This window comes from Semicossyphus pulcher, unplaced genomic scaffold, assembly GCF_022749685.1.
Source record: "Semicossyphus pulcher isolate SPU_LCO1_2020_fin unplaced genomic scaffold, fSemPul1.0.p SCAF_5, whole genome shotgun sequence".
Lineage (NCBI taxonomy): Eukaryota > Metazoa > Chordata > Actinopteri > Labriformes > Labridae > Semicossyphus > Semicossyphus pulcher.
The window spans coordinates 3705575-3727388 of record NW_027211726.1 but is presented as its reverse complement, the minus strand read 5'-3'; the positions used below and the strand labels follow the sequence as shown (position 1 = coordinate 3727388).

At 39.2% G+C, this 21814-nt stretch overlaps 1 protein-coding gene and 1 long non-coding RNA gene across 2 annotated transcripts; both read left to right on the top strand.

Moving 5' to 3' along the window:
• Nucleotides 1-103: 103 nt before the first annotated feature.
• On the top strand, nucleotides 104-21589 carry LOC138608836 (uncharacterized). The gene is made up of 2 exons (XR_011309457.1): nucleotides 104-159; nucleotides 20484-21589. It is a non-coding gene; the product is annotated as an uncharacterized lncRNA (long non-coding RNA).
• LOC138608835 (major histocompatibility complex class I-related gene protein-like) lies at nucleotides 9886-13691 on the top strand. The gene is made up of 4 exons (XM_069681412.1): nucleotides 9886-10215; nucleotides 11549-11815; nucleotides 12831-13109; nucleotides 13250-13691. The coding sequence occupies exons 1-4, from the start codon at nucleotides 10158-10160 to the stop codon at nucleotides 13630-13632; spliced, it is 987 nt and encodes a 328-aa protein (XP_069537513.1). The 5' UTR covers nucleotides 9886-10157; the 3' UTR covers nucleotides 13633-13691.
• Nucleotides 21590-21814: the final 225 nt, after the last annotated feature.

Genomic DNA, 21814 nt, shown 5'->3' with positions numbered 1-21814 from the left:
GTTTTAAAGTTAGCGTTTTTCGGTCAAATGTTTTAAAGTTAACGTTTTACGGTCAAATGTTTTAAAGTTAATGTTTTACGGTCAAATGTTTTAAAGTTAACGTTTTACGGTCAAATGTTTTAAAGTTAATGTTTTACGGTCAAATGTTTTAAAGTTAACGTTTTACGATCAACTGTTATCAAGTTTAAAGAGTTTTTCAACTAAGTTTTAGAACCTATTTTTAAGAGTTTTTCAACCATGTTTCATTACCTATTGGAGATTGAAATTAAGTTGCTGACAAGAGGGTTCTGGGACCTTTTTTGCCACAACTCCACCTGATTGTATCACATGCTTTTTCAAAGTCGGCTATAAAAATCTAAACAGGCAACTGATTCTTATCATAATATTCAATTACTTCAAGAAGTAACCAGATAATATCTTCTATGAATCGCCCCTCCAGAAAACCAGTTTGATCAAAGTGTATTAAATGTTGAATAACCTTCTTTAATCTAAGAGCAATACATTGAGCTAATATAGTAGCATCACAGCACAAAAGTGTCAGGGGTCTCCAATTCTTTAATTTCACCGGATCTTTTGCCTGGCCGTCTGCATCATGTTTTAGCATAAGAGAGATTAACCCTTCTCTCTGGGAGTTAGACTGCTGTCCCATTTCAAAGGAAAAGTTAAAACAGGCTAACAAAGCCTCCTTACTTTCCGGAAAGAAAGTTTTATAGACCTCCACAGGTATCCCATCTAATCCAGGAGACTTTCCATTGTGAAAAGAATGTATTGCATCATATAACTCACTTTCACCAATAAGACCCTCACATAATACACGTTGTTCATCTGTACGTTTAGGATGAGGGCAGGATTTCATAACATCCAGCAAAGAGAGATTCACTGATCGGGTTTCTTCATCATTAAAAATATTAGCATAATAGTTTGTGATTGTTTTAAGAATATCATTTGTACTGGTAACTTCTGTTTCATTTTCAACCCAAATTTTATTCATGTGTTTCCTGGATATATTCCTTTTTTCAAGCTGCAGAAAGTATTTAGTGAATTTCTCACCATATTCCATGTAGCTTTAGTTCTACGTATTCTCCATTTGATTTTATGTTGATAACTCTTTTTGTTTGAGATCAAGTAACTGTTGATTGACCTTGGTGAAACTTGACTTCATGTTCTTTGACACGTAAAGCGGTTATGTGACAGGAAGCTTAAAGGAATGTTTTCCCAACATTTAATCGTCCTGATATTTTGATTAAATATACTTCCCTGTTTCACCAGTTGTCTGTGTCCCTTCGCCTCCATTTTATTTTTATTTATTTTTTATTTAGCCTTTATTTAAACAGGTAATGTCGTTGAGACACGGGTTCTCATTCTCAAGAGAGACCTGCTTGGACAGCAGCAACACACAGAGTGACAGACAGACAGTAATCATTACTCTAAATACTTTCCATTATCACTTTCTATAGCTGCTGGTCTTTAAAGGAATCCACGACTCATACTGATGTTCACAATCATGTTTAATCTTCACAGAAGACTATCAAACACCGTGAAAACTACAAAACGAAAGAAGACAATTTCAGACATTTAGCATGAAATAAATAGACAGTAAATTAACAAGTAAAATAACTTAATATTTACCGTGTTCGCCTGGTAGACCAACAGAAATGCAAAATAAAAGACAGGATCAACAAGTGCCGCTTCCACCCGCCAGCTCTCAGTCTCTCTGGCGCTGCACCACGTCTGCGTGCAGCATGGTCACATGACCAACAACAAAACTTTATTGGCCAGGACGAACGTAACAAAGGAAATTTACTAATACTGTATAATGCTTATGTAATACTTTGACATGACAAAATAACCAAAAAAGCAGTGAAATTAAATTCTTAAGGACTGCAACAAAGGTAAAATGTTACAATAATCATTAGGAGAAAAGGGGTAAGTTTAGTAACTCTCGCCGTTGTCATGGCAACGTGTGAGGTCGGAGCAGCGTCCGCTACACTCCCACCAAATTACCCTTGACTCAACAACCAAGAACATATAACAATTTCTTCAAACCATTCTACATTCCCCATGAAATAAATCAATGGTAATTTCCAAGCACTTTAAGGTCACCCATAAATTGAGTAGCCAGCAAACATACTTTAACTCAGGTAAATGCTACATACAAGAGAACACTCACCCTGATAAACAGGTATAAAACACCCTATCATACTAACCTAGAAAGGCGTAGCGAGCAATGGCTAGCTCTAAGTGAAAAGCCTAATATTTAGCTGCTTTCTACAAGAATCACTAGCTTCTGAATGGGCCTCTCTAGGATCGATGGTTTGCTGAGGCGTTCGCCACCTTTTCCCAACTTTCGGTCTCCTATCTGTATTGTTGCTTTTCGTACCAGTCCATCTTTATCCTCGTGTACTCCAAGAACCCTAGCAAGTTTCCATTCATTACGAGGGATCTCCTCTTCCTTGACAATGACGACGTCCCCGATTTGCACATTTCGTCTTGGAACATGCCACTTTTGCCTTAGATTGATGTTGGCAAGATATTCTTTTCTCCATCTGTTCCAAAACTGCTCAGACAGATATTGCACTCTTCTCCAACGCTTTCTGGCATACAAGTCCTCCTTGACAAATTCACCTGGTGGGGGCAGTGGAACAGAGGATTTCATGGTCAGCAGGTGGTTGGGGGTTAAAGGCTCAAGACTTTTGGGATCATTAATACTGTTCACTGTCAGTGGGCGGTTGTTTACAATGGACATGGCTTCATAAAAATACGTCCTCAAGGAAGCATCGTCCAATCTTCCAGCACTGCATGCTAGGACTGAACTGAGTACGCTCCGAACTGTCCTGATCTGCCGCTCCCATACCCCTCCAGCATGACTTGAGCTCGGCGCATTCATGCAGAAGTCGCATTGCTTCTCTGCCAAATATGCAGCAACTCTGACTTTGTCCATTTCCATCAGGGCCTTTTCCATTTCATTTCTTGCTCCAACGAAGTTGGATCCCTGATCTGATCTTATGTGTCTAACAGCTCCACAGATGGCTATGAAACACCGTAAGGCATTGATGAATGCGTCAGTCGTCATGTCTTCCAACATCTCTATGTGAACTGCTCTGGAACATAGGCACGTGAAAAGAAGACCATACCGCTTTTGCACCTTGCGACCTTGTTTAGTGTGGAATGGGCCAAAGCAGTCCATACCACAGTAAGTGAATGGAGGTGAGGGATCAACGCGGTCATTAGGCAGATCTGCCATCCGTTGCTCCTCTGGCGGCCTGCGAGCCCTCCTACAGAGGACACAATGTTTTATACACTGGGCAACTGCCTTACTGCCACCAATAATCCAATATCCATTGGCCCTCAATTCATTCAGGGTTTGTCCTCTGCCTTGATGTTGCGTCTTTTCATGATAATGTGCAAGGATGAGGCGTGTAACAACACCGTCTCTTGGAAGAATTATTGGGTGTCTGAGATCAACAGGTGCCGATGCTCTCTTCAGCCGTCCTCCCACCCTCATTATGTCTTCTTTGAGGTGTGGGTCAAGTTGATAGAGTTTGTGGTTACACGGCAGCTTTGCAGATTTCTGCCTGAGTATGTGCAGCTCCTCCTTGAATGCATCTTGCTGAGCAAGCTTAATGATAGTGAGCGAAGCTCTTCGTCTTTCCTCCACATTTAAGGGTTCTGCCCTCTTAGTTCTCGTTGCTAATCGCTGAATTCGAGCAATTGCGTTCACAGCTGTGGTCCATTTAGAGAACCGTGACAGCCTTTCTTGGAAATCAAAGTGCTTTGCAGCCTCAGTGTTCAGCACTTGAGTAACCTTGACCTCAGGATCTCCCACCAACAACTCTGAAGTTCTTTGGTTTGCTACTACTTCTCTCTCCCAGAGGAACTTTGGTCCAGTAAGCCAGCTTGAGTGGATTAGCTCTGCAACCTTGAGGCCCCTTGAGGCATAATCGGCAGGGTTTTCTCTTGTGTCAACATAGAACCATTGTCCCGGGTCAGTGGTTTCCCGGATTCTCTGGACACGGTTGGCTACAAAGACATGAAACCGTCTGGCTTCGTTGTTAATATAACCTAGGACAACTTGTGAGTCCGTCCAAAAGTACTCTCTGTCAACTCTAAGTTCAAGCTCCTGCTTTAGCACGTTGCTCATAGCTGCGGAGATCACTGCTGCAGTCAACTCTAATCTTGGTATAGTGACTATTTTTGTGGGCGCGACTCTAGATTTGCCCACGATTAAGGAGCAATGCACCTTATCTTCACCCACTACTCTGATGTATGAACACTGACCATAGCCTTGACTGCTAGCATCGGAGAAGTGATGTAGTTCAACTTGAAGGACCTTTCCGAAGTTGTCAGGTGTGAAGCATCTTTTGATCTGAATGCTTTCAAGATTTTTCAAATCATTCACCCAACTCTCCCACCTTGGCTTTAACTCACTTGGCAGAGGTTCATCCCAAACAATGCCTTTCTGACACATCTCTTGAAGGACTCTTTTTCCTGTTAAGATGAATGGGGCCAAGAATCCTAATGGATCATAAACTGAAGCCACCACTGAAAGAAGTCCACGTCGGGTAGCTGGTTTTTCAACAAGCAAGACCTTGAAGGAGAAAGTGTCACTCTCTGCACTCCACCTCACCCCTAGCACCCTCTGCACTGGGAGATCGTCATGGATGAGATCCACATTCTTCGCCTCAACAGCACGTTCACTTGCACAGATAGACTGTAAAACGTCTCGATTGTTGGAGATGAATTTGTGAAGGTGTAGCTTTCCTTTAGCACACACTGCTTGGGCTTCCTTCACCAGCTCTATTGCTGCATTAACAGATTCAACACTTATGAGGCCATCATCTACATAAAAATGCTTCCTGATGAAGCTAGCTGCCGTTGGATGCTCTCTCTCATTTTGGCCAGCGAGATATTTCATGCCATAGTTGGCGCAGCCTGGTGATGATGACGCTCCGAAGAGGTGAACCTTCATGCGAAACTCTCTTGGTTCTGAATCTGTATCTCCGTTGTCCCACCACAAGAAGCGAAGATAATCTCGGTCTTCTTTGCAGACATGGAATCTGTGGAACATTTTTTCCACATCGCACATGACTGCAATGGAGTGCTTGCGGAATCGACAGAGGACTCCAGTGAGCCCATTTGTAAGATCAGGTCCTGTTAGAAGATGGTCGTTTAAGGAAGTGCCTTCATACTTTGCAGAGCAGTCAAAAACTACCCTGATCTTATCTGGCTTCCTAGGGTGATAAACACCCTGGTGCGGAATGTACCATGCACTGCCTGGTTCAGTAGGCTCGTCTGCTCTCTCTGCATCACCATCTTTGAAGACACCTTCCATAAATTTCCCATAATCACTCTTGAACTTAGGATCTCTGTCGAGCTTTCTTTTAAGGTGCTTTAGCCTGATTAAGGCGAGCTTCTTGTTATTTGGGAGGTACGGTCGAGCTTTGAACGGAAGGGGCATCTCAAGGTGACCACAGTCATTATGTTTAATACTTCCCTTTAAGATTTGCAGGAACTGAATGTCCTCTTGAGACGTGCTCTTTTCTTCTGGTCTGGTGTCTGCAAAATCTGACTCTAGCACTTTTATCACAGTGGCTGGTGTAACAGGTGGAAGCTCCTTGACAAGTATGCGGTAACACAGACCAGTAACATCCTCTGAGTTCACTCTGTGTGGTGCACTTCCTACAATGCTCCAACCAAGATCTGTCTTGACTGCATAAGGCTCAGAGTCACTTCCAGTGATGACCTTTCGGGGTGCAAGTGCTCTGGAGCAGTCGTAACCAATAAGAAGTCCTACTCCACAATCCATCAGCGAGGGCATTTCATGAGCTATGACCTCAAGGTGTTTCCACTGACTGGCTGTTTTGCAGGTGGGGATGTGTGCACGTTCGAGTGGAATGAAATCCCTTGTATAGGCAGGAGGTAAGTCAATGAAGCTGTCTGACATGAAGCTTTTTACTCTTAGTCCATTAACTCTCTGACTCTTTACAATTGAGCCCTTTGCCATCATAGTGGAAAGCTTTAGTTTAACAGGCTCCGTTACTGCCTTTAGCTTTTCACACACCTCTTTGTCAACAAATGTATGACTACTTTGAGTGTCCAGTAATGCATATACCAGGATTTCAGAATCTGGAACATTAGGTGCTGACAACCATACTGGAACAATCATTGATGTGCTTCCTCCTTCATCTCCAGTCACACAGCATGATAATGAGGAGGTATTTTCTCCAACTTGTGGGACACTTTGTGCAGAAAACTTGTCTGCTGGCGGACGGTCTTCATGCAAAGGAGTTGGATGGTGCTTTTTGCATATGCCACACATGGCTTTGTTTCTGCAATCTTTAGAGATATGTCCCTTTCTTAGGCATGCAAAACAGAGCTTATTATCCTGAACAAATATTCTCTTTTCTTCCACAGATCTCTCCATAAGCCTTTGGCATTTATGAATTGAGTGGTTTTCTCCACAACATATACATTTGATTGGGTTTGAATTATTAGCTAATCCAGTGTTCCATTTCTTTGGTTTATTGTTATCTTTTGTCTTGTTGTCATCAACGTCAATGGATTTGGCTGTGGGACCTGCATCTGAAGCTTTTACATTAGTGGCGAAGGTGTTTGCTTTTGGGCGCCTTATTTCTCTACAAGACTTTTCTTCAGGGGGCTTTAACGCATGCAATGATGACACTGGATTGCACGCTATGCGCGCTTCTTTTGAGATGAATGAAGCAAACTCTCCAAAGCTTGGATAGTCTTTGGCTTGATCCAGCTGCTCAGTGACATAGCGATTCCACCTGGATGTTACCCAATCAGGGAGCTTTGCTAACATTTTCTGGTTCTCTTCACAGTCATTCAGAACCTGAAGGCCCTTGATATGAGGCATGGCATCACTACATGTTTGGAGGAAGTCACTGAATTCCCTTAGCTTAACATACTCTTTTCCACCAATCTTTGGCCACCTGTTAAGCTTTTCTCTGTAAGCACGTTGCACTACGAAGGAGTGACCATATCTGGCATTTAGTTTCACCCATGCTTGTTGATAGGCTTCTTCGTCCTTCCTGTAGAAGCTGCCTTCCAGAATAGACCTTGCTTCTCCACTGATGTACTTTTGTAAATAGAACAACCTATCTGCAGAATTTGAGCATCGTCTCTCTATAAGAGCTTTAAAGCACGTGCTCCACTCTGTGAACTTCAGTGGATCACCAAAGAAGACAGAAGGTTCTGGGACTGGGAGTCGAGTCAGGGCCATTGATTCCTGTAATGTCTGCACTAAAGTTGTTTCATTTTTTGTAACTTGCCCTTCTTGAAGTCCTATAAAAGGATTATGTTGACCAGGATCCTTTGCTTCAATGCCTGGAGAACTAGATCTCTCACTCTTTGCCTTTAACTCCTCCTCATTGTACACTCTGAGCTTTGCTTCAATTACTTCAATGTCTCTTTGATTTTCGAGTTTTTTCAGTTGTTGACGTTGTGCATCAATTGCTGCTTCTCTCTCAATTTCAGCTCTCTTTGCAGCTAACTGTGCAGCTGTCTCTGCTCTCTTAGCTGAAATACTTGGAGACTCTGAGGAATGGCTGGAACTGCGACTGAGTGAAGTGACTTTGGAAACTGTTGATCCATATATGGACTTAGCATATTCATTGTCAAGCAGCATGCATAACCTTGTTTTTTCTGCATCCGCATCAAACTCTTCTCCCTCTTCAGTAAGGCGTACCTTCATTAGTCCCATTAAATCTGCTGTTACAGCTGTGCATGCATCGATTTTTCTTCTTATTTCTGGGCTGGGTGTTGTATTAAGTCTAATGTTGTTGTATAGCTCCTTTAACTCAGATTCTAGTTTTTCAACTATATCCATCATGTCGTACAAGTCATTCTCAGAGCATTCATGCCGTAATTTTATACGAACTTCTCTGGCTTGGTTTTTCCATTTTTCATATGTTAACTTAAACTTCCTTTCTCTTTTAGTTGACTCTTGCTCTTTTAGCTCCAGCATCTTAGGGGTTAAGCGTCTGTCACGGGAAGATTTTCTTAATTCATCTGGATTTCCTTCAGCTGAATTAAGCTCCATAGGCAGTGTTTTAGAAGGCTCGTCCTTTTTGACACTTCCTTTCTTCCTCTCCTCTGCTGCATCAGTCTCAGAGTTTAAGAATCCTTGCTTTTCTGACTTGGAATCTTTCTGCTCACCTAACTCATCATACTGAGATAAAAACTCATTCTGAACTGACATTTTTTTTTTATTTACCTTTGAGCAGTTAACATTAAAAATAGAAAACAAGGTAACTCACAAGCACATTAATTGCAATAATCAAAAACCAGACTTACGACAATACACCCTTCCTTATTTTCAAAACCTTACCACTTAAATTTGTACTATAACAAATATGAGCTCCAATTTACCAACAATTAGTGGTTTACAATCGTATTAACCTTAAACAATGCTGAGGAAAATAACCCTTACAATCAGGACATATATTAATTTTCTTTATCTTTAAATCAGTCCCGAGCTCCTTTTGCTTTTTATGTAGCGTTGATTATTTCCTTGTACCTTTAATGTGGAACTTTCCATCCATTACCGGAGGTTGAAGATTATCATTGCACAGTCTGACCTGCAGAGGCACACTTTCACCTGTAGTCCACAGCAATAGATGAGAAACTTCACGCTGAGACCCACGTTTCACCACAGGATGAGGCAGAGCTGCACGCTGTTGACCCACGGTTCACCACAGGATGAGGCAGAGCTGCACGTTGAAACAGTGATCCACTGCTGTAGAGGGAGCAGAACTGCACGCTGAAGCCTGAAGATCACCGCAGGAGATGAAGCAGAGCTGCACGTCGGAATTGAAGTCCACTGCAGACGACGATTAGCCTCCGGAGGATGGATTTAGGCACGTTTTCACTATAGCTGCTGGTCTTTAAAGGAATCCACGACTCATACTGATGTTCACAATCATGTTTAATCTTCACAGAAGACTATCAAACACCGTGAAAACTACAAAACGAAAGAAGACAATTTCAGACATTTAGCATGAAATAAATAGACAGTAAATTAACAAGTAAAATAACTTAATATTTACCGTGTTCGCCTGGTAGACCAACAGAAATGCAAAATAAAAGACAGGATCAACAAGTGCCGCTTCCACCCGCCAGCTCTCAGTCTCTCTGGCGCTGCACCACGTCTGCGTGCAGCATGGTCACATGACCAACAACAAAACTTTATTGGCCAGGACGAACGTAACAAAGGAAATTTACTAATACTGTATAATGCTTATGTAATACTTTGACATGACAAAATAACCAAAAAAGCAGTGAAATTAAATTCTTAAGGACTGCAACAAAGGTAAAATGTTACAATAATCATTAGGAGAAAAGGGGTAAGTTTAGTAACTCTCGCCGTTGTCATGGCAACGTGTGAGGTCGGAGCAGCGTCCGCTACACTTTCACTGCACTTATCTTACACACTCAAAGGTCACAATGAGATCAAACATTACCTTTAATCAAAACAAACTTTTAAAAGAGTTTAATTCTTTGTCTTCACCATAACATCTATCCTTTATCCATCAGTACACATATATGTTGATTTTACTCTTCTAATCAATCAGAACACATCGAGCAAAGCAGACATTTCTTACTGATGCATGTTGATTCAATAATAATTTAATCAATACATTCAGTGTACAAATTACACATGATACTATGGGGGAAAATATACTGAATAAAGTTTTAATAAATTGCTAAAATTGGCCTTTATTCAAGAAAACAAACTTTAAGCAGTTTTCGGGTGCACCTCTACTCTAAACACGACGGCAGCTCACTCAGACTCTCTGGGGCCCTTCTGCCACCGTTAGTACGGTTAAAAAGAAAAAACTGTTTACAATGTAGGGATATGTCGAGAACATGGGTTATCAGCTTCAGTGGCTTTACACTAAAGGTTTTTAAATATATCTATTCGGTAGTTTCATACAGAAATCTGTAATTTATTTCGGGTCTGTAATCAGTATTTGATAAAACACTTGAATTGTTATTTAAAAGACGAAAGTGAAAGAAAAGTTTGTCACAGTCAATAACAAACACGCCCCGCAGCACGCTGCCAAGTATGATAGGAAACCGTTATATCAGTCGACCGTCTCTCACTTATCCAAACTTAGCTACTTGATGATTGTAAAATGACGTTTGTGAAAATTGTATTCGTGTTGCTCCTGTTCTGTGATGTTGCATCGACAGGTAAGATCACTTCCTGATTATTAATTTATCTAACAGGGACAGTGCGCATTCAGGAACATTAACATTAATCTGGTTTCTGTGACAATGTTTATTATTTCTTGCTGTGGAGCGCGGAACACTGTGAATTTCGGTGTTGGAAAGAATAACTCGAAGAATAGACTTTTAAGCTACAAATTGTTTCACTCTTGGAAAAGTTGAACTCTAGCAGAAGCTCCTCTGGGCGGAGAGATCGAGTTTGATCAAAAACTACTCGGAGGAAATAGTTGAAACCACTTCGAAAAAATGATAGCATTGAAAATGTAAACGTCATATTAAATTATAATGAAATATAATTCTAAATTAACATGCAGCAAAGAAACGTAGTTAACTGAGTTAATCAAAAGCCTTCTAACTGTGTAATTTAGGGTCTTATGTACATACTAGTAAGTATCTAAAAAGTTTTAGAAATTAGTTTAAATCCAAACTCAGCTGTGCGCTCAGTATCAAACTTTCAGCTCCCTGGCGATCTCCCTCCAGCAAGCTGCACAATATTATACTGAAATGAGGAGATAAAAGTCTATCAAACTCCACTGAGCGGGGCCAGTAGCGGTGCAGAGAGCACAGGTGCAGGTGTGTTGGGGTGACTGAAGCAAAGTGATCAGATTAAAGTCATTTGTGAGTCAAAACTTAATGAGGTGAAGAAGAGAGAACAATGAAAGTGGGGAAGTAAGAAATAACCATGTAGAAAGAGGCTAAGTCTACATGTGATGTGCTTCTCACAAAGCCTGTTATTAATTAGATTCATTATTTTAATCACCTGACAGCAATAGTTTTGATATGATGTGCACATGCACACATACCTGGGTGGTACAACAAACCCTCTACCATGCTGCTGAAAACAATTTCCTTTCCCATGCGCCATTGTTGTGTTGACAGTTGCCATGAGAACGCAGTCAGGCGGACGTCGGCAGGTGTCAATCAGCACAGGATCTGCCACGCCTACACAGTCCTGACAAATGTTCTGAACAGCCAAATGAGCCGATTTTCAACACGATTTTCTAGTGATTTATTTTCTCTCAGATTTTTGTGGATACTTTATGACTCACTCAACTCTGATATCATATATGCATTTTTGCTGTCTGAAGCCGAGTTTCCAGGGCCTTTAAAGTGCCCGCTTGGCCACAGCAGGTCATAGGAAAGTGTGATGAATGTCTGCTGTGGTTTTTTGTATACAATTATCATCAGTCAGACACCTGCAGATGACAAAATAATCTTTAAGAGCAAATCTCTGCTCTATTATTTTTCACCTTAGTTTGACAACCCAAAGGCTGAAAACTCTTTCTCTGTCTAACAGTCAAACACTCCCTGAAATTTTTCCTCACTGCATCTTCTGGAGTCCCAAACTTTCCCGAGTTTGTGGCTATCGGGATGGTTGATGAAGTGCAGATAGGATCCTGTGACAGCAACATCAAGACAGCAGAACCAAAACAGGACTGGATGAAAGATGTATTCAAGGATGATCCAACACAGCAGGAGTGGTATTCTTTTGAGTGTTTGGGGAACCAGCACTTCTTGAGAGCCAACATTGAGGGCTTAATGCAACGCTTCAATCAAAGTGGAGGTACAGTACGTTTAACTTCACACTGAACTTTTGGTTTTAATGTGCAATTTTCTTTATAAAACTCAACTTTATAATCTGTCTGTAAAAACAACACAGGAGACTGACTGGACTGCACTTTACATGGATGATAAATGACCACAGTAGGTGCAAAGGCTCTGGACCTGAATCAGATGACTTACTGTGTTGGTCATTTAGTTTTTACCACTTGATCTGTATAAAATAGTATCAGTACAATGCATCAGCTTTTATGAATTCTATTTAAAGACTGTATTATTTACAGTACTCTCATTTTAAAGCATTAGTAGTCTTGACCATAAAATATAATGGTTCTAAAACCTTAGTGGTTAGACAGCAGCTCCTGAGTAATACTCTGTCAGTCTGTCTAAGTCCTTGGTAAGTCACACTGTATGAGGGCAGAAGTGGTCTTTTTCTATCCTTGTTTGTTGTTCAGTTTCACAGCAATGCCCACATCAGGGTGGACTTTGTTAGAGGTCAGCCATCATACCTGTTATTCACCTTTCTGATGAGCTGGAGATCTGGTCATGCAGGTTGTAGATTAGTTTGAAGACAGGAATTGAATCTGATTCTTTTACAGTCTGCTCTGCACATCAGCTCACTACCTGAAGTATGCTAGCATTGCAACCCAGTACCTTGCTAATACCAAGGGCAGAGAGTGTGACTACCAACCCCCACAGCTGTGGCCTGTCCATATCCATGTGCATCCATGACACGTTCAGTGTCAGTCTTGTAATGCTCATCATCAAGACAGCTCTGGTTCCCTTCTGGATTTCCTTTCTGCATTGGCTCTGAGGTTTAGAGGATATGGGCTGTGTCAGGATCTCAGCAGTCTCTCTGTTGTTTAGCCGTCCGCACCGACCACATGATAATTAGCTGCATCATCCAATAACTGCGTTCTGTGGGTCAGTCTGTCTCTGTAGTTAAGATGTGATATCATCTGTTAATAGCCAACTTTGCTGGAGTGTCACTTTTCCTGTTGTCTCTGTCACTCTGTCAGGTGCCCACGTTTTGCAAAGCATGAGTGGCTGTGAGTGGGATGACGAGACTGGAGAGGTTGTTGGTTTTAACCAGTATGGTTATGATGGAGAGGACTTCATCGCATTGGACCTGCAGACACTGACATGGACTGCTCCAAAACCACAGGCTTTCATCACCAAACTCAGATGGGATGCTGACAAAGATAGATTCGAATATAATAAATACTACCTCATCTCCAAGTTCCCCAGCTGGCTGAAGATGTACTTGCACTATGGGAGGACGTTTCTGCAGAGAACAGGTAGAATTAAGGACCCAATGAACTGTTGCATTTTCTGTTTGTAATGCAGCATGCCAATGAAAATGAAAGTGTAGGATATACAAATTCTCCATCCTTGAGTCTCAGTATAGACTCTTCTGTTTCCCTCTGCCTCCCTACAGAGCTTCCTTCAGTGTCTCTCCTCCAGAAGACTGCCTCTTCTCCAGTCAGCTGCCACGCTACAGGTTTCTACCCTGACAGAGCCGTGCTGTTCTGGAGGAAAGATGGAGAGGAGCTTTATGAAAATGTTGAATACGGAGAGATCCTCCCCAACCACGACGGATCCTTCCAGACTAGTGTTGAACTGAACATTTCATCAGTGAACAGTGAAGACTGGGGGAGGTACGAATGTGTGTTTCAGCTCTCTGGTGTGAAGGAGGAAAATGTCACCAAACTGGACAAAGCAGCGATCAGAAGCAATGAAGGTAAGGCTGGTCTCAGTGTAACCATTGACTGTATGAAAGAGGTGGACAAAGCCTCTGGGACATCACTGATTAGTTTTTAAACCCTTCTTTAGCTTCTGTAGAAGCCTTAAGTTTGGCATTTTGGCCGTAGCCATTTTGTTTTGGGGTTTTTAGCCAAAAGGGACCATATTTTGAGAACCGGGTGGATACAGGATTCTTACCTCTCTATCCTGGATGATAGACATCTAACTTGTCAATTACAGGTTGCAAAGCCCAAATAAATGAGACTTGGTGACTTGGACTCAAGTCACTTTTTTTTAATGACTTGCGACTTGCCTTGACAAAAAATTTATGACTTGAGACTCGACTTGAGGCCCGATGATTTGGATGACTTGCGTGTGTTCATAAGTTTGAATGTTAGCTGTTAAATATAAAATGATAAAATTCAATGTTGTCGAGTTTCTGTCCAACTATCAAGTATGTACGCAGCGCAAACTGGGAATCATGATTGGACGACTCAAAAAGCTCCCTGGTATGTGATTGTCATGATTGGAGGACTGGCTGTCAGTCAAACTCCTCGCTGTGGCAACACGCAACATCAAGGCCCCCAAAGAGAATCCTCATCAGTCCTACTCGTTACTACTCAATACGGCCTCAGAGCAGACCATCATCATGGCTGCGTCTGTGCCAAGATAACACAGATACAATTCATTGTCATACTTTGTGAACAGGTTATATAAATTGGCCAATAATATCATTATTAGACGAGCTGCTAACACCTTGTCTTTTCTCTTTATAAAGACCGGATACTACAGGTAAGAGTGCTGGATCTTGGGCGGAAAAAAAGTGACTTAACTTGCCTTAACTAAGGACTCGACTTGACTTGACATAATTTGTGACTTGACTTGCCCAAGAAAAAATGACTTGAGACTTGAGCAAAGATGACTTGATCACAACACTGTTATTTAATTGCTTTATATGTAGTGTAGTATCCTCTGATTGATGGGTGTTTTTTAGCCTGTCCTTTAACTTTCTCTTATTGCTTAACATAGTCCAAAGCAAATACAGTAGGTGTCTGGCATGTGAGCATGTTTATGACATGCACTTTGAACTCTGGACAGAGTATGTTTTTGGTCTCTGATGTTAATTTGTTCATTACCGAGCAGGAAATCTAAAATCATTCTTACCTGCGAGACCTCATTAGAAATCCAGATGTACTCTGCTACCATGTAGACTTCAACGTCCTCAAGGGGAAATTTGTCTCACATTAAATACATGACCTCACTTTATCTTATATAAAATGATGTACAGCAGTTACAGCAGTATCACATGAAACCTGATCCAGGCATTATAACCTAACAGGATCACCATCATCACCTTTACCTTCTACATTACAATGTTTTTAGGACACAGTTTTTTTCCATTATCATTGACAGCGCTTCTTAACCTGCCTGAATTTTATAATAATGAAACCAGGTCTCCTCTACCTGTACAACAAATGTGAGATGGACTGGTTGAACGGTGTAGGAGGAGTTAATCCAAGTTTGACCCCTTAAAACGGCAAAAAAATCACAATTTTTTCACATTCATTGGAAAATTGTGGACTTCCTGTTTGGTTTTAGGTTTGGGTGCAAGAGGCTTTTTTTTAGGTCTTGACATGCTAAATCTTCATACCAAATTTCGCACATGAAGGTGAAAGTAACCTCAATGGGGACCCCCATATTGAGATTTCCAGGTGGCACTATTGAGCCACTTTGCCGCGCCCGTGTTTGAGACCCATAAAATATCACATTTATCGCCACTTCTGATGTGCCTGCACAGTTTCATGAGTTTTTGAGCATGGTAACCCCCTCCAAAATGGGATTTAAGTGGATTGTGAAGAATAATAACAATCCTAACAAACACAATAGGGTCCTCGCACCCGTTGGTGCTCGGGCCCTAATCAAAGGAAATTAAAAGAATAAGTCAGTTACACCATGAAAACTTGAAATGATGAAGGCACTTGAAATTACAAAGGTAAGTAGAAAATGTAAACCGTACTTTGGCGTTTCATTTTTACCTCTTTAAATTTCATTAAACTTTTTTTTTTTTTAACAAAAACACTGATAAAGAGGAAGATCTTGGGTTGATAAAAATGACAAGAATAAATATTAAACAAAATTTAAACCTCTGTCAGGTCTTGTTCCTGGAGTCATCGTTGGACTGCTGCTCCTTCTGCCTGTCTGCATTGTTGGACTCTTCATCTGGAGAAGAAACAATAATGGTGAGGAACACATTTTTTATATCTCCTGATGAATTTAGAATAAATACCTGTGATAGTCTCGTCTTGCATATTTTGCATTGTATTTCTGTTAAGTAGTCAATTAAGTCGATAAGTGATTGTGAAGCCCACTGAACAGATTTTCCATTTTTGTTGTTTCATAAATTCTGAATGTTGATCAAATATAACATGTGGTGGTATTTTTCATTTGTATTTCAGGGTTCCAGCCGGCTAACAGTAAGTAATATCCAGTTCACCATAAAGCTTTAATGTTCTGCGTCATGCGGACACCAATATTAGTAAGATTTATTCACTGTTTGTCTTGACAGGAGAACAGTGACAATTTGAAGAGGAAGCTGAACTCCACCGAGTGAGGAGTCAATAAAATCACAGCAATTTCTTAGAATTCTTATTCTTAGACTTTCTGTTAGGACAAAGAAATCGCAGAGCAAGCCCTATTATTTGTTCAAGACAACTTTTGGACTGACTTCATTATCTAAACTTTGCCAAGCACGACAAAGATATTCAAACATGTTTTGATCATCTTGAAAGCCCCAAATAACATGAAATGGGGATAAAGGTAGAAGGATTGCCTGCTCAGCCAGCCAGTCTGCCACCTGCTGCCAGAAAGATGCAACAACGGGACAATACCAAAATACATGATAATATCCTCTTCTTCATCATGACAACATCTACAACTATTATCATCAGCTATGTTCCATGTTTTTAACATTTTTCTTGTTGGCAATATTTAGTAAAATAATTGTAACTGAAAAGCCCATAAATAGGTAGAACACGATGATTGACAGACAAAATGTCTTCAACCAGGGAAGAGGAGTGTCGAACACATCTTTCCAGTGTGTTTGAAAATGATGGGGATGAGAAATTATATTCTCAGAGGATATAAAATGATGATACATGGCAGTGTTTATTTTCCACTTCACCAGCCATTTGTAATTGTTAATGCACGGGCGGCAGACATGTAAATGAAGTTGTGATTTTTTAATCATATTTCTCCATGATGAAGATAATAACAACAATGAACTATAACTGGAATGGAGTATGCAAAGAAGCTGATGTTAACAAAGCTTATGAGTTATTTTTACATATATTTACATCTTTATATGACAACAATTGTCCATTACTGCAGTTTAAGAAGAAGAAGTACTCAGACAAGCCGTGGATATCAAAGGGACTGCAAAATGCATGTAGAAAAAAAAAAAGTCTATATAGGCAATTTAGAAATACAGAACATTAGGGGCAGAGCAAAAATACAAGAAATATAAAAATAAGTTGATTAATATTATAAGGACATGTAAGAAGGATTATTATTCCAAATTACTAGAAAATAATAAAAATAATTCAAAAGGAATTTGGAATATATTAAAAAGTATTATCAGTAAAAGGCAAACCAAGCCAACTTATCTAGAATATTTTTTTGATAACAACATGACAATTAAAGATATGAATGACATGGTTGACGGATTCAACAATTTCTTTGTAAATGTGGGACCAAAACTAGCAAAGGAAATAAATTATATGGGAAAGAGATCTGCTGATGAGGACTGTGAAGAGAGAAACCCATATTCAATTATTTTGGGAACTGTAGAAAAAAAGGAAATGATTGATATTGTAAATAAGTGTAAGAATAAAACGTCCACAGATGGGAATGATATTGATATGACTCTGGTAAAGAAACTGATAGATGGAATTGTTGATCCACTAACACATATATGTAATTAATCATTTAAAACATTTATATTCCCAGATAAAATGAAAGTTGCCAAAGTCATCCCATTATATAAAGCTGATGACAAACATCTTTACACCAACTATAGACCGGTTTCCTTACTTCCTCAGTTCTCAAAATTACTAGAAAAGCTCTTTGCGTCAAGACTGGACAATTTTATTGAAAAGAATAACTTGATAATGGACAGTCAGTATGGTTTTAGAGCAGACAGATCGACCTCTATGGCTTTAATGGAATTAGTGGAGGAATTAACAGGATGTATAGAAAATAAAAAGTATGCCGTCGGAATATTCATAGATTTAAAAAAAGCATTTGATACAATCGACCACGAGATATTGCTTAAAAAGATGGCTAGGTATGGTGTGAGAGGAGTGGCTTTAGATTGGCTGAAAAGTTATTTAGAAAATAGGAGGCAATTTGTACAGATGGGTCATCACATGTCAAAGTGCTTAAACATTACATGTGGTGTCCCACAGGGGTCAGTCCTGGGCCCTAAATTATTGATAAAGTACATCAATGATATTTGTAAAGTATCAAATGTATTGAAATTTGTTGTTTTTGCAGACGACACAAATGTTTGTTGTTCTGGGCAGGACTTGCAGCAGCTCTTGGAGGTGGTTGAGAAAGAAATGAGCAAACTGAAATGTTGGTTCGGTATAAATAAATTATCTTTAAACTTGAGTAAAACCAAATTTATGGTATTTGGAAATCGTAAAATAAATGCAAATACCGAAGTGAAAATTGAGAATGCGGTAATAGAAAGAGTGTATGAAAACAAGTTTTTAGGGGTTATAATAGACCACAAGCTCTGCTGGAAGCCTCATATAAAATGTCTGTGTACCAAGATTTCAAGAAGCATTGGAATCTTGGGTAAAGCAAAACACATTTTGAATCAGGTAATACTTCACACACTGTATTGCACACTTATATTACCATATCTTCTCTATTGTGTGGAAGTATGGGGTAATACTTACAAGACCACCCTACAAAAGATATGTATACTGCAAAAAAGAGCAATAAGGACAGTTAATCATGCTGGGTATCGTGAGCACACGAATCAACTGTTTTTATTGTCACAAACCTTGAAATTGATGGATTTAGTCAAATTTAGAACAGCACAGCTTATGTATAAAGCAAGTCACAAAGTACTACCAGGTAACATTCAAAAAATGTTCATGGAGAGAGAGGGAGGATATAACTTAAGAGGAACACTTAATTTAAAGCAGCCTTATGTACGCACTACTCTTAAAAGCTTCTGTGTTTCAGTTTATGGGGTAACCCTGTGGAATAGTTTGGAGGAAGAAATCAAAAGAAGTAAGACCATTGTACAGTTCAAGAAGAGATATAAAGAAAAACTCATTAATGAGTACAAAATGAAGGAGCTCTATAATTATAATTAGATAATGAATAGATTTTATTGTTAAGCATAGTTTATTTTAATTTTTTTTGTGATTTTATTTTATTACTATGGTGTATATATTTGTATGTATATATGTATGTATATGTGTATGTGTATATATATATTTATTTTTCATGTTATTTTAGATTGATAAAAGTTTTTTTATGAATGATATTGTAAGGAAGGGGCAGGATTAAATAAGCATCTGCTTCTTTCTGCTCCTTCTCGAACCCTTTTGTTGTGTTTTCTTTTGTTTATATTGACTGTAAGATTTGACAGTTTATGTTTGTGTTTTCTTTTTATTATGTAATTTCATGTGGTTGATTGTTCGAGATAAATAAACTCAACTCAACTCAACAATAATAATAATGTATTTTATTTATATAGCGCTTTAAAAGGTACTCAAAGGCACTTTACATGAAAGAAAGAACAGAAGCAACAACAGCAAATACATTAAAAACAAAAACAATCAAAGTATTGGTGCAAGGTATTGCAGACAATAGCTAGGCATAGCAATGACTTGTACCTACCTCCCCATATTTTAACATCAACGAATCATACGAAAGAAAATCTCCTTTGACATCTAATATGTCATTCACAAAATAGATTTGTTTATTTGAAAGAAGCACAAAAAAGGTGAGTCAATTTTTCATTGAGCGGGCAGATAGTTGAAAAAAGGGAAAACATTTTCCTGCGAATGAATCACTTCAGGAAAGAAATAATTTGGATGAAAACCAGGGGGGATTATTATACCATCTCTGTACACATGACGCTTTCAGACTGCGATCCAGAGCCGAAAGATTTATTAACCCAAGGCCACCATTCTCACATGTATTATACAAAGAGCTACGTTTAATTGTTTCTGGTTTACCGTCCCAAATAAATCTAAAGAGTTTCTTTTCATAGGTTTTAAAGAAGGTAACATCCTGAGAGGGCAAAGACAATAGATAATATGTAAACTGAGAAACTATTAAGGAATTGATTATTGCAAATTTACCATTTACCAAAAATTTGTGAAACTTTATAAGCAAATGTTTTCCAGTTAAAGTTATTTAATCAAAAGTTTTATAATCAAATGTTTTAAAGTTAAAGTCGAGGTGAAATGAAAAATGTCATTTTAATCCTTTTCGATCACATCCCCGGTAATATTGTGCATCTATTTGACAAAATAGGCCAAAAAAAATACAGAAAATCAATTCCTTCGTATTCTTATATCAAAATCTTTTTTTTGTTTTTTTCTTCCTGTAAAAAAAAATTGTCCCGTGTGCTTACGTAGGCTAGAACCAACCAATTTCAACCAATCAATCTGCAACATTTAGCCGCAGAGCACCAAGAACGCTCGGTCAGTTAGCTAGCTACTGCGCTGTGGAGAACGTCTGTCTACGCCCACTTATCAACGATCAAATCAAATCCCTCCAATGACATGTCCCGCGTGCACGTCCTGTTTCACTCGAAAAAACGTCACGATGCGGAAGCTAGATACTCTCGAAATCCCGATTCAGCTCGACTTTAAGGTTTAACGGTCAAATGTTCTAAAGTTAAGGTTTTACGGTCAACTGTTATGAAGTTTAAAGAGTTTTTCAACTAAGTTTTATAACCTATTTTTAAGAGTTTTTCAACCATGTTTCATTACCTATTGGAGATTGAAATTAAGTTGCTGACAAGAGGGTTCTGGGAGCTTTTTTGCCACAACTCCACCTGATTGTATCACATGCTTTTTCAAAGTCGGCTATAAAAATCTAACCAGGCAACTGATTCTTATCATAATATTCAATTACTTCAAGAAGAAACCAGATATTATCTTCTATGAATCGACCCTCCAGAAAACCAGTTTGATCAAAGTGTATTAAATGTTGAATAACCTTCTTTAATCTAAGAGCAATACATTGAGCTAATATAGCAGCATCTCAGCACAGAAGTGTCAGGGGTCTCCAATTCTTTAATTTCACAGGATCTTTTGCCTGGCCGTCTGCATCATGTTTTAGCATAAGAGAGATTAACCCTTCTCTCTGGGAGTTAGACTGCTGTCCCATTTCAAAGGAAAAGTTAAAACAGGCTAACAAAGCCTCCTTACTTTCTGGAAAGAAAGTTTTATAGACCTCCACAGGTATCCCATCTAATCCAGGAGACTTTCCATTGTGAAAAGAATGTATTGCATCATATAACTCACTTTCACCAATAAGACCCTCACATAATACACGTTGTTCATCTGTAAGTTTAGGATGAGGGCAGGATTTCAAAACATCCAGCAAAGAGAGATTCACTGATCGGGTTTCTTCATCATTAAAAATATTAGCATAATAGTTTGTGATTGTTTTAAGAATATCATTTGTACTGGTAACTTCTGTTTCATTTTCAACCCAAATTTTATTCATGTGTTTCCTGGATATATTCCTTTTTTCAAGCTGCAGAAAGTATTTAGTGAATTTCTCACCATATTCCATGTAGCTTTAGTTCTACGTATTCTCCATTTGATTTTATGTTGATAACTCTTTTTGTTTGAGATCAAGTAACTGTTGATTGACCTTGGTGAAACTTGACTTCATGTTCTTTGACACGTAAAGCGGTTATGTGACAGGAAGCTTAAAGGAATGTTTTCCCAACATTTAATCGTCCTGATATTTTGATTAAATATACTTCCCTGTTTCACCAGTTGTCTGTGTCCCTTCACCTCCATTTTATTTTTATTTATTTTTTATTTAGCCTTTATTTAAACAGGTAATGTCGTTGAGACACGGGGTCTCATTCTCAAGAGAGACCTGCTTGGACAGCAGCAACACACAGAGTGACAGACAGACAGTAATCATTACTCTAAATACTTTCCATTATCACTTTCACTGCACTTATCTTACACACTCAAAGGTCACAAGAAGA